The sequence below is a fragment of the Pseudonaja textilis genome, chromosome 2, assembly GCF_049901715.1.
Source record: "Pseudonaja textilis isolate UNSWEBS1 chromosome 2, rPseTex1.2, whole genome shotgun sequence".
Classification (NCBI taxonomy): domain Eukaryota; kingdom Metazoa; phylum Chordata; class Lepidosauria; order Squamata; family Elapidae; genus Pseudonaja; species Pseudonaja textilis.
Window position 1 is genome coordinate 226,038,917 of NC_141991.1, and position 14,258 is coordinate 226,053,174.

The 14,258-nt window shown below is 36.2% G+C and overlaps 1 protein-coding gene across 1 annotated transcript in view; it reads right to left on the reverse strand.

The window, feature by feature from the left end:
- The window catches only part of TBCA (tubulin folding cofactor A), a 32,889-nt gene extending 23,970 nt beyond the window's left edge, over positions 1–8,919 (reverse strand). The window contains exon 1 of the mRNA XM_026717781.2: positions 8,724–8,919. Coding sequence (XP_026573566.1) covers positions 8,724–8,776 — 53 coding nt within the window. The 5' untranslated portion in view covers positions 8,777–8,919. The remainder of the gene's footprint in view (positions 1–8,723) is intronic.
- Between the last annotated feature and the right edge of the window lie 5,339 nt (positions 8,920–14,258).

The window sequence follows — 14,258 nt, forward strand, 5'->3', positions numbered from 1 at the left end:
ACTATAAATATACAAATGTGATATAAAAATGTTCACTAGACAATTCTGATTATGCTTACAAAAAAAGTACATTTGGAATTTTCACTTAACTATTTTAGAAAGTTAAGATAGCTATAAATAAATTCAAAAATCTGGCTTTGTGAAAATATTTCAATATTTTGATTAAGGCTTTTTAATAACTAAGCTTCAACAGTTGTAAACTACTCAACCATTTCAAAGTCAAAGGCTATGATCCAGAACTTCATCTGCACAACAAGACCCTACTGCCAACTATGGCAGATGGAACTTTGCATTCTCACAGCTGGCAACAGGGAAGTCCTTGTGCACACAGGATTTCCTGGATAGATCATATAACTAAACTGGACAGCTAAGAAACTAAAAATTCCTAAGCCTAGCAAAATTGTGTTTGCTTTTGTTAAATCATATTTTAATTTTTCCTAGCTTATGAGGGAAACTATAAAGTTCTGTTTCTCATTTTTTAAAAAATTAAGTCATATTGCTAAAAGTATCACATTTTTTATTTGCAATTTAGATTTTCTTCTGCCATTCGACTACAATGGGCTATTGCAGTAACAAATTATCCTTTTAAAAATAATTATTTTTCACTTACTTTTATATAAATCTGATAATAGAATTTAGAGTATATAATAAAAAGTTATATTAAATTGTAGAGCAATCGTACCATAATGTTAAGCATTCTCTCAGAAATAAATGCCACTGAATTCCCTGGAACTCATTTTTAGCTAAATTAATACAGGACTGCATATTTGATATCAGAAATTTGTAACCTGAAAATTACTATTTTCAGGATATATACCCTGAATAGTGTACTCTATGTACGCTATTTTCTGTTCCTTAAAGTCTAATATTACAAGCAAAAAATAGAGAAACCTAAATATTGTAGGAGAATACAGTGTTCTTCCTAAAATCACTCAGTTTAGCAAACATAAATGTTTCTTGCATGAAAACTGCTGGTGAAGCAAGCCACCACTTAGGTAAAAGTTAAAATTCCCTGAGGAGAAAACAAAAGAGTTGCATTAGGAATTCAAAAGCAATTGATAAGAAAGGTTGATAGGTAATCATTTTGTATTCTGAATGAAGTATATAAAATTTTAATCCCAAAAATACTTGTTCAAGTGTCAACCTGATCACATTATTTAGAATCTTTAAGAATTAAAAATGTACATGATTTATTAATCTATTAGGCCCTAGGGCATAAAACAATTAGAAATTTAAACAGTTTAACATTAAATTTATCAATATCTAATTTTTTATTCTAGACTTTTTGAAGTTAAGGCAGCAACATGCATGGTATAGTATACGATTATGCATCATGTATGCATGCAGAGTTCTGTCAAATTGGAACGCATGTAAACCCCAGAAAATGTGATATGAATGTATGGACGTACAGTATGTGTAGAGGCAGGCATATGTTTTTAGGGATATGCATATGCTATCTTCTAAGGCCCCAAAAATATTCTAACAAAGTAAACTGATGTTCACAAATTATATCATACAGTATTGGGCACGCTATGAGTGAAAGTCTGAGCAGAGCTAACCATAAAGTTGCCTACCATTCTCCCCTGGAGATCTGTAAAAATGATTTTATATCAAGCAGTTCCTGATGAATGTTTTCAGAAGGGGGTGAGCCTATCAGAAATAAATGATTACATTAGACAGTCATCCTCTCCATTCCAAACCAAACCAAACTATTTCTTTGTTCAAATTTCCACACCAATATATATTTCCGCATGAAAGGCAATGAAATTCAGCATTATGTCAAAAAATCTTGACCCTCAGAATCCATATATGACATATTCCAAGATGTTCCAATAGCATTATAAGGAAAACAAAGACTAAAATAAGTGTCACATTCAAACCAGGCAATTAATAACTTTTTACATTAATAAAATTTTGCAGAAATAGAATGTTCATTTAGTTTATGACATGTTTACTTATTTATTCAGTTTCTCATCATACAGCTAAAATCCTGATTCTGAAATACTTGCATTTTAATTACCGCTGTTTTTAATATACCAATTGAATCTATTGCCATCTACAAGAATGGAATTTTATGACTAGGATCTGATGCCCTTCAGTTATGTCAACTTCAGGACCCAAAAGTTCAACCCAGCATTATCCAAAATATGACCGCAAAATCCTGTCTATTTTAACACTGAGGTTAAAAGAGAGATCCAAATGCAGTTATTTTAACTAGTCATAGTTTTACATTTTAGTTAGATTAGATCACTGATTTACCTCAATTTTTAATGGACAAAATCTGCTGAACAGGGATATATGCCTTACTTGAACAACACCATAACGGAAAGAAGACAGAGAAGGAAAGGAACAAAGGCTCTCAGACAGTGCTGTTAAACTCACAGCCCACGGGCCAGATGCGTCATGCGCTGACCATGCCCACGCCGTTTAGCAAAGGGGAAAAAAATCCCAATATGTCACATGATGCCTCCATGATGATACAAGTTTGACACCCCTGCCCTAAGAAGAACAGTGGAGGGGCAACTGACAGACTGTTCCACAAGTGCTGCTCATGAACAGGAAGAAGGAAGATACTGTGGAGAGAGGTTAAATGTCCTGCCATACCCACCTATTTTTTTCTACTTGCTGTGGTTGGGCTGTCATCTTTCAGTCTATCTGTCTATTAAATAAAGGGTGCACTATGATGTAATTATATCAGAGAGATAAGTTTTTCCTAGTTTTCAGGCACAAAAATGGTTTTGTTTTCTTAAAAAAAACATGCTAATAGATTATTTAACATTTGGCATTGCAACTGCTTTATATAGCACAGCAAGAATATACTAAAGCTGCAGGCATAAGTACAAACTTGAAGATTCCACTTTTGGAAAGGTGGTTTTTAAAAAGTCTGACTTACCCTCAAAAAATCAATACACTTCTCCCATAGGTTCATGATGCAAAATTCTATAATCAAGGCTTGTAGATTTGTAATTATGGTATGTCAGCTACATTTAAAGAAGAGTGTTAAAAGATTGTTAAAGTTAAACTAACACAATTGCAATGTGAATTGTCTTAGTCTCATTCTAATCTACTGGTGTCAGTTTCATTTAATCAGAGAGAAACTATGGGCAAATGTCAGTACTACTTTCACATGTCCCTAATATACTACATTCATTTAGCAGCTTTTAAAGCCTCTGTGATATTGAAATAGCTAAAAAGAGAGCAGTTTAACAGGCAAATGAAGACAACATTTTAAAAAAAATCAACATCTATTAAAGCAAAAATATTACACTAATTGCAGCTACTCTTCATTTAACAAAATCCAGCTATTAAGCATATAATAGGAATAGCAATAGCATTTAGGCTTATATACTGCACTTTCTGGGTAGTTTACAATGTAGAAGCATTATTTGCATATTGCCCCCAATAATCTGGGTCTTCATTTTACTGACCTTGGAAGAATGGAAGTCAACCTTGAGGATCAAACTCCAGGCTCTGGGCAGTGTTTGCCTTCAATACTGCACTTTAACTGCTGTGCCACCAGGGCTCTAAGATAATTAATCACTGCACAATAAAAATACAAGAGTCCAAGAAGAGTAATAAAATGTTTAATTCATTCCTATTAGAGGAGTGATGGTTAAGCTTGTTACAGCATACAGATGAACAAGTTTGCCCACCCAAAAAACCCCTCATACTTTCCCAAAACTGAATTCTGTATGTACTGAGCTGCTGTTGAAGAAGAGCTCAGATTTTCAAAACCAAATAACTTTGTTTTTCAATATGTAGCAAAAACCAGGCATTTCCTTTATCTATCCATGAAAAATATATCTACGAAGATTAGAACCTATAGAATTATTGGATCCAATCAAAATGATGTCTGGTAAGACAAAAGGCACTATAGTATTTCTATACTAGTATTACTTAAAGTTGCAAAGACAAATAAAGGCCAAACTATATTTTAAAGAAATATATTTATGTTTAAGATATACCAATGCAAACAGAAGTGGTATTCAGCAGGTTCTTACCAGTTCTGGAGAACCGGTAGCGGAAATTTTGAGTAGTTTGGAGAACTGGCAAATCCCACCTCTGACTGGAGTTTTTACAGTATCCTTCCTTGAAACTTGTCTTTCCCTAACCCTGGCTAAATTCTATTAACGAAATTTAAGTAGAAGTGTGCATGAGGTATTTATGGGTAATACTTATAAACTGTAGCCAATAACACTTTTGTAGAGACTTTGTATACCATGCTCAGCACTACATTACTGTATATGATCCAAAATTCCTGTATCTCCAATGAAAATATATGAGTGCAGTTGGTTGTGGTCAGGATGCCCTCCTTTTTGGAATGGGTGCCTTCTTGCAGCACCCTGCCAGCCAAAACCGCATTTGAGGCCCCCCAGCGCCCGTTTTGGCCAGTAGAGTGCTGCAGAAGGCCCTCTGTGCTCCTTTTTTTCCCGGCAAAGTGCTGCAGGAGGATGTCCAAGCCAAAAATGGGCCACACAGGGGCTGTGCATCCCCTCCAGTGCTCCGTTTTGGTTGCCAGGCACCATGGGCCGCTCCTTTGCTATTTCTCGGTCAGCCCTACGGGCCAGATTTAAGCAATCTCTTGAGTTTGACATCTCTGCTATAGATGCAGCCTACATGTTAAATAATTTATCTTCATCACATTCTAAGCATAACTTGACAAAGTCATTGGGAGTTGGTGGCATACAAACTAGGAAGAAGCGGTGGTCATTTGGAAGGACATCACACTGAAAGATACTGAAACCTACCAACAAGTCCAAAAAAACACAATGACGTTCCACATATTTAGTTCTCAGCACAGAGCATTCACCCAGCCAATGAAATCAGTTGCAGTATCATATGCTAGTGGAGAGTTCGCTGAGATAAAAGCAGATAATCAACATCATTTAGATGTCCCTGGTCCTGCAAAGCTATTAACTTTTTCAGAAATCAAATACTTAAAATTGGCTTAGAGATGCACTACCCTCCAGCTCTCCAAGGGTTTCCTCAGCACAGGTCTTATTAGCTATGCATATTTTGAAAGTGATTTGGAAAAAATGCTTCAAGCCTTAGGCAAACAGAGCACATTTCTACTATTAGACACACCCTTTTTGGACTTCTAGAAAAATGCTATTGTATTGGCCACTTCTGCAGAATGGGATATCAAATGGGCCTTATTCTATGCTAGATCTAATTATCTTAAAAGTTCCTCTACTGCCAATTGCTTCACTAATGTCAGAACCCTTATAAACGAAAAGCTGATGTGGCCATGAAAACAAAAACATCCAAATCTCTGATGTGTATCTGCCAAGAAATTGACAATTATAACCAACAAACAATTCGGAAAATTGCCTAACTGCATTTAAGAATCATCCAGATCCACCAGGCACTTAAGTCACGCTGGTATGGTGGAATAGAAATCTTATTCCCCAGTTACAGAATCTACAGAATACAACTGGGAAAATAAAAATTCCTTCAATGAAAGACCAGTCTCAACAACTGGTCACAGCCATTATGTACAGTCAAAAAAGGACCATATATATATTTCCAAAATTCTGTTAAGATCCACAGACTGAAGAAACAGAAATAAAACAATTCAAGCAATGCAACTTTAAGATGCTATCAGCTACGAGGTTGGTTGTTTTGGGGCAAGGAGGAGTTTCTTACTGGAATAGTAATAAACTGAGAAGATTAAGAAATATGTTAGTGAATTTGACTTAAAGAAAACACATCAAATAAATTTACAATAAAATGTGTGTGTTTTATGTGTGTATGTATACCAGGACTGTACAAAACATCCTTGAAGCAGAGAAATTGCTATGTTGTGAGGGCCTTTCAAGATTGCCATTATATTTAAGTGCATGAAGAACATATCACTTATCCAGCAGTAAAGCAAATGTTTCATTCTGTGCACACACACAGAAACCTATGAAAACTCTTGAGGTCTAGAAGGCAGGATCATGTAACTGTGGAATGTACATACCAGCTACGTACAGTCTCTGAAACATACAAATCATAAATAAAAGAAGCAAACAATTTAAAATACAGGAAGTCCTCACTTACTAACCAAACTAAAGGGGAAACATCATAAGACTGTGCAGACTTATATCAGTTTCATTTAAGTAAATTTAATTGAATCTGATGTTACATGACTATAACTTGTGATTTCCTGAGGGCTTTACCACTGATTTTCAAAAGCCAACTGTGAAGATCACAAATGTAGATCATGTAACTGTGGAATGGTATACCTGTCATAAATGTGCACCTGTTGCCAAGAGCTTGAATTATGACCATGGGATGACTGCAACTTTGAAGACCATCATTGATCTCCGTTTCCAGCACCATCATAATTTTGAACATTCACTGAGCAAAAGATCAATAGGTGAGAACTACCTGTAGAACATTGAGTTTTACATTGACAACAAAAAATGATCAAGTTAATTATCTATTTTGATAGTACCTAGCAAATAAAGTAGTGTTTTTAATCTGAGAGGAAGATGTTCTGAATTTAAAATACTCTACCAATTTAACTTCAACAGGAACAGAAAGAAAAAATATTGTGAACTCAAAAGTTCTATTCACTTCCCATCTTGTCAAACTAGCATTGCCCACTCCAGCTAAAACATGTCCTAGACCTAGACTATTCTCCCAAATGTGTCATTTTTGCCTGCATATATACATCAGTCAGAAACCATGCTCCCAAAAAGAGGGAGGATCAGAAGAAAAAGAGTTAATAGGTGTTGATTAAAATTAATTGCCTGTAAAATAGGATATGTCATTTGTAAAACTAATTGATTCTCATTTGCATATGGCACTCATTCTCTCTCACACACAAAAAATACACAACTACACATGCAGATTCCCCACCCCCCCAACAGGAAGAGCCAATAAGAAAAGAAGCCCCAGGATGAAGCTGTGATAAGAGGAATAAGTGCTATCCTGGAGAGGGACAATAAGGGGACAAAACTTCCTGGAGGAGAAAAGAAAAAAGGGACAAAAAGGAAAGAGAACCTGTGTTTTTATACATCCATCCATCTAATAAGCAGCCTCACCCAAGCAGAGGTTTGTCTTCAGACTTGCCAAGACATCTAGCTTTTCAGCAGCAATGTACGCAGTCCTTTGCATCTCATGTGTATACTTTTATTTTTAAAAGTTTCTAGTTATATGAAGGAATGTTAAGAGGAGGCCTTTCAGGTATTAGGAATTAAATACATTTTTGTTGGTGCTGAAATAAGAAAGTTGATACTATATGTCTTTCAGAAAAGTGCATTACAGAAACTGGACAAAAATATTTTCTTCCCCATGGCACCTTAAACCTTAAAAAACTGCAACATTTTGCTGCAGACCAAATTTTGAATTTGATTCATTAACTGATCATTAAGGCTTTTATAACCTGCTGTAATACTAAGACTACAGTTATAAAAGCCTGTGAATCCATGACAAGACTGTGTTACTTAACTGTAACCCCATTTCTATCTGACCCATCCCCTCCCCACCAGAACACACAATTACACAACTGACCTGCAACTAGCCTTAAGACAGAAGATTCTGGATATATATCAAACAGCCTAAATTGAAAGAAAAGAGAACTGGATATAGAGCATCTTACTCTTCACAAAAATGGGTATGAAGTAAATACATAAAAATTATGTTATCATATTTGTATGTCATGTTTGCAGCAAAGCTAATTCTTGCTCTCTTAAAATGATTTCCCACTTTACAAGTACAAGCTAGAGAAGTTCTTTGCTACTGCATGAAATTTACAAAACAGTGAATGCTATTACATGTGTATCTACATGAACACTATTATATGCACAATATTCAGATGTACATATGCTACTCTACACTATAAAATGATTATTACATTACGCATGTCCTGGACATAACTTGTAGCCACTTCATTTTCACTTGGAAATATGTTTTGACCATTATACACATTTAAATGATCTTGGAATACCAGTTAGCTGTAAATATGCAAACAAAAATCACAAGAAAAAGTGTCAGATTACAACTGACATTTGTGAATCAAGCAACTTTTGTGGATGTGCTCCAATCATCATTAGTAACCCTGGCAAAGAATCTGGAATATACAGTTAATACAGGTATTAACTGGAAAAAGATTCTAGACCAGCTAGCTTCTCTATGGCCCTTCAGATACACTGGAATAACATTTTGTCCATATAAAGACAGCACAATCAGGGGGTGAAAATGGTAATTCAGCCTACTCAGCCAGTTATACGTTAGCAAAGGCTCCATTTACCTTCTCACATCAAGAAAAAAAGTTATGTATTTAAGGTGTCAATAATCACCAAAGCTGTGTCTACAAAACAATATATGAACAGGCATATAACTGCATATTCTCTCGCTGCTATTTATCAATGGAAACAGGCCCTGGCTTTAGGGCAAACAGTGGAAAGGGGGGGAATCGTATTTGCTTAGAGAACAAACCTAGAAATGGGAGCGACAGGTTCAATTTCACACTCGGCCACCGACCAATCAACATCTCTTGATTCAACCTTCCTCGCAGGACTGTTGTACGCAGGGAAAGTGTTCGAGTAAAAAACCGACCTAATATAAATGCATATAAGGGCATATACCGAGTCGATGCTTCCTCGTCCAGCAAAAGGCGTGGATATAAGGCAGTTACATCGCGGCCCTGCGAATTTCACTCGCCTCCTGGAAAAAGCAACTCATCTCCCCATGCCACGCTTCCGCGTACGAGGCCCTACTCGTCAGATACTCACCGTTTTACTACGCCTGTTTTTATTTTGATCTGTCTCACGCGAGGGTCGGCCATGGGGAGACGGGGGGCGTAAGCGAAAACGGCCAGCGGCGACGAAACGAAATGCTGATACAAAACAGGTAACAAGGGAAGAGAGACCCCAAGACCAGCAGCACGACAGCGTTCACAGGTTAAAGCGCATGCGCGAAATAAACGTATTCACTAAGATTATTACCTCCGCCTCTCAGTGGACTGTACCACTGAAAAAGGGAAGTGGGGGGAGAAAGAACTTAGAGGCAGGGATAGGAAATGATGCATCATTTTTGGAATATAAACTTCCCGCTGGAGCAGTTCTACCGCAAATCTCGTTCTGCCCAAATTAAAAAGAAACTGCGGACGAACAGTTTGATGTTGTCAGTCCCAAATCTTACCCTAGTACGGTAGTAATAGCCTTAGAGAAAAACAAAACTCTTCATACTAAACCGTTGTTTGCTAAAACATGGTTTGTTAGTCATGCTTCAGCGGTGGAATTCATTCAACGACAACCTAAAATTATAAGCAAGGTCCTAAACGCAAATGCAGAAATAGAATGATTTAATTTGCCAATAGCAATAAGTCAAGAATTGCAAGCACTGTATTTAGAATTGGCTTCTTTTTAAAAGCTGTCTTTATTTTTTTCACTTTTGAAAATCCTGATAATTGTAAATGGAGGATGGATAACAGAATTCCACCATATCCTTGTATGAGACATGTAGTGTAAGTATAGGGTAACACCACAATTTTGTGATATGGAGTCAGATATAAGTACAATACTTTTTATTTTGTGAGGTGGGATTCCAAATAAACTTTAGGGTCTAATCCTATAGTTCAGATTTTAATCTTGGCAACTTCAAGGGGCAGTATTCCTTATTTTTCCTCCCAGTTTGGTCATGATTTCTATTCACAGACACATCTTTTTGTCTAGCTCCCATTACTTGGGTTTATTAACCCTACAAAGGCTTGCTGCAGCTGCCTTAGGTTTCTCTGGCTTTTCATACAAATGCTAGCCAGGGTCAATCTTGTTTAATTTGCTAGATTAACCAAGATCAATTAGGCATAGGTACAAGAAATTAAATGAGTGTTACTCTCTCTTACACCTATAGATCTCCAACGTGTTCCCTCACATTCCCATTTTACTTTTGTTTCTATTTTGAAGCAGATGGAGGCACTTCAAAACAATGGTCTGCAAATATCCTTTTTAAATTAACATATTTTTATGGGTCCTGCGTGGATCTGACAGGCATTTCTAGAAGTATAATTAGATTAGAGGATGATGCTCAGCATTATAGCATATCTTTAAACACAATAAAGGCTGGTAGATACTATATTGCAGCCCATAGTGTCATGGTGGAGTACTAAGCATAATATGGCAATGAGTGATGGACAAGCTCCATTTCCTTAAAGCAGAAAAACTGTTCAATGTTTTTTCCAGTTGGTGGAATGAGAAAAATGGAGGAGGGGGACATTTTCATACTCCTGTTACGTGTCTCTCAGACTCACACATAAGAATAATCAGTTGCTATAAGTACAAGTGGCTTTCCCGCACACACTGTGCTTTAGAAAACTTTTCCTTTTTGCATTAGTTTGTTTATAGAATCCCATCAGTTTCTGCAGAACATAGTTTGGAAATTCCTGCATTAAAGTATAGTTGGTTCTGGCAGCCAGAAAGATTAAAAAAGTTATCACCCCATTTTTTTTCCTGAAGCAAATTTTAGTTGAGCTCGGGAGGACAGTTCTGAGAACAATTTATTTGGGTTGGACTAAGAAGGCAGTAGCTCATTGGGTTTGATGCCGAATGAAGCAATGCCGATGTATTCATTCCAGTTAACTATACTACTGAAAACCTACCTACAGCCTGGGAAATTTATAGCTTGTCTATGAACACAACTCTGGCCTCTTCTATTAAAAAGAACAAGTTATGAGGCAGTGTAAAGGTTCCTGCCCTCTAAAGCACCTCAAATGCATTACTTGTGATAGCTTGTTGTAGAGTCAGGTAGATCTTGCTTTAAGCACAATAAGTAAATAACAGCAACAACTGTCTCCAGACCATCTTTGCTACATACAAAACTAGCATCTGATGAAAAATGAACATGCATCAAAATCACATATTCTTTGTTGCTGTCTCAGTCCCATAACCATGACTCTTACCAAGTGATACTCAGAAGTCACACCCCAGTTGACCCCTGCATTTGGAATTTTTTAAATTTCTTTTTAGGTTAATATAATGGAGATGAGCATCACCCCCTACAGCTGGAAATCATTGGGCAGGGGAAACTTTTACCTTTAATAGGCTCCAAAGCTTGAAACAGTTTGGAAATCTTTGATTGACAATATCCAGTCTGTCTAAGTATTTGCCTATCTAATCTTTGGCCAGAGGATTTTCCAGAACCACTGAAAATAACACTGATGGACCAATGGTTCTGAAGGGAGAGTACACTTTTAACCCTTTCATATACACAGCAACCAAAAATGGCATACAATTTAGAGATAAGTGTATAGAACAAGACAGTCTTCAAGAAAATAAGATAAGGCTAGATTTGAGCATAAACAAAATAAAACTGAATCCTTCCTCTGTTTAATTTACTTATTCGATACACTTTAAAATTGGTGTGCTTTGGGGTCCTTCCTGCTTCCTGGAAGATTTTATCCCACAAAAAATTCCTTTCTTTCCTTTTCCAAAGCTACTTGCCTCTCTGAGAAAACACAGAAAAACCTCTCTCGCCCAATTATCTGATTTCAGTGAGAGTGGGAAATGAATTACTTTTGCTTGAAGATTTTGCAAACCAGTCGCCTCCAAACTTACTTTCCATTTTAGAGGTAGAAAGGATTGTCTCTGGTTCTAGATGTGCTCTGTCTTCATGGCAATCTTCAGAAACTAGCGTTGTTAGCATTCTTCTTAAAACAGATTAAACAGTTATTATGAAGATGTCAGCAAGGTGGCTTGTAGGGACAGAATTTTCCTTTATTTACATGAAATCTTTGTAATGATATCTGCCCTAATTACAGCCTCATTTCTCTAAGATGGCTGAAAAATTTGTTTTGCCAACCTCTGTCCAACAATTTACAATGAATGATTTCATATAACTTCATAAAGTATAAATCTTGTTTGCAAGGCACAGTTGCTAGATTCATACAATTTACCAAACCGATTCCAAAACCGCTACTGTATGGCTTAGCCATAATATTTCACAGGTCTGGTGCACCAATGTATTAATTTTCTAGGGAGATCAAGTATCCTTTAGACATTCTAATAGACACAGACTTTGTTTATGAGTACCAACTTTGCTGTGTGAACATATAAATGAATAGACAATTATTTGGTACGAGCTAATGGAACAAACATTTCCTACAATATCAACACCAACTCCCCTTCCACTGACTCTTACATGTATTGTAGAAGTACAAAAAATATAAGTCAAGAACTATCAGGCACAGGGGAGTAGCTTCTATGTATTAGGGAGAATATCTAAACTTCTTTAAATATGAGGATTTGCCATTTAGTTAGTGAGTTAGGCAGTACATCTATATTCATTTGTGTCTACACAGAAAGAATGATGCTATTTCTATGGGTGAGGTGAAAATATCAACATTATTTCCTAGCTCATTTCCATTTGATAGAGACTTTCAGAACAGGGTGAGGGGAAGCAAAGGAGGATGGAATTTATGTACATGCATTAAAGAGTGAATGCATTCTTTTGTGAATGATTTACTAAAGGGTTCTCTCACAGATGAAGAGAAATCTGATATAACAACTCATTGCTCTGACACATTTTGTAATCCTGATGTGCAGTTTTTAATGTATCATGTTACATTAAGTTTAGCCCATGACCGTGTAACATAAATTTCTGTAAAAGGAGAAACATAACATGATGCTATCTTTAGAAGACATCCTTTTTCACATTCTTTTTTCCATTAATATACAAACTACAAATGAAGGTAACAGACAAAGTAGAGTGAATGAGCATCCACAAACCAGCATTTTTTCTTAGATAATTTTGCTCATTCTTATGTACTCAATTATTCCAGTCAGGTTTCATGTTGCAATGCATGATGAATTTGATGGGCATATTTTGGGATCACTCTTAGTTAGATTTTATTCAGTGTCAACCAGGAGTAACAACCTAACAGAGATTTAAGATAGTAAAATATACAGACATGTTTGCTTCCTAGGGGAAAGATTAATAAATATTAGCTTTGTTTTTGTTTTTTTATTTTTAAGAAATTATGTGTGAAATTCAGTGGACACAACTGCCATTGTACCCTCCAAATTGCCATTATAACCTCATTAATATAAAAGTCAGCATGACAACAATTTGATAAGCTAGTATGACAATGGATCTTTATGCCTTCCTAAATTTCAGAAGAATTATTGAGTACTTAAGCTGATAGATTCTAAATACTTGAACAGGATTTCAAATTGATTAGAGCAGTGTTTCTCAACCTTGGCATCATTAAGATGTATGGTCTTTAACTGCCAGAATTTCCGAGCAAACCATGCTGGCTGGGATATTTTGGGAGTTAAAGTCTACAGATCTTAAAGTTGGTAAGGTTGACAAACACTAGACTAAGAGAATGCTGAGGTTTGCCATGGCATTTATAAGAGGAAGCAGTCAATTGTGGACACCAAAGATGTCATCCACAACATCCTAAACTGGAAGAAAAATCAACTTCAAAAATAGAAAGCTTTGAACTCTGACATGCTTACCAATATTATAAAAAATTAGTGTTTTCACGTGATATCTTATGGTATTTCATATGAAGATATTGATGTAACATTTTCCCAATGTTTAACTATTTTGATTTCTTCACCATGGCCATTGCCAGGCTCTTAGCATATGAAAATCCTGCTATTCCCTGTTTACAAATACAGCTTTGGAGCAAAGCATTACATGCTTAAGGTAGTGTTTCACATTGTGAATATTTCAGGAGCCATTCAATATCAACCATTATAGGAGGAGAGGCATATTTGTTTTTGGCAGGCAAAAAAACCAGAAGTCCAGTAGCACCTTTTCAGGCTAACATATTGTATTAAAAAGAATAAGATTGTGAAAATGGGTACCTTTTAATGAAATGTGTTAGTCTGAAAAGATATTTTCAGACTCCTGATTTTCAGTATATCAGGTGTAAGCGATCCTTTTATCAAAGACCACATTCCTTTGATCTCTCCCTACATGGCAAGGAGCTAAACAAACAATAGGTGAGGCAGGTATTTCAGCTTGTAGTCTCTTTTCTATTTCCTAAACAGCAGATAGATAATTCTTACCAGAAACCTGAACTGATCATTTACAGAGAGAGAGAGTTCGGAAATTAGTAAGAAGGTATACTGTATGCAATTTGCCAGGAAGCTGTAAGGTCTTATTCTAAGACTAAGGACAGAACCTATATGCTTCTGACTGGTCCTAGGAAAGAGTTATCACAATTTTGATGGAAAGCATTAAATTCAGAGGTGGTATTCAGCAGGTTCTGACCAGTTCTGGAGAACTGGTAGCGGAAGTTTTGAGTAGTTTGGAGAACCAGC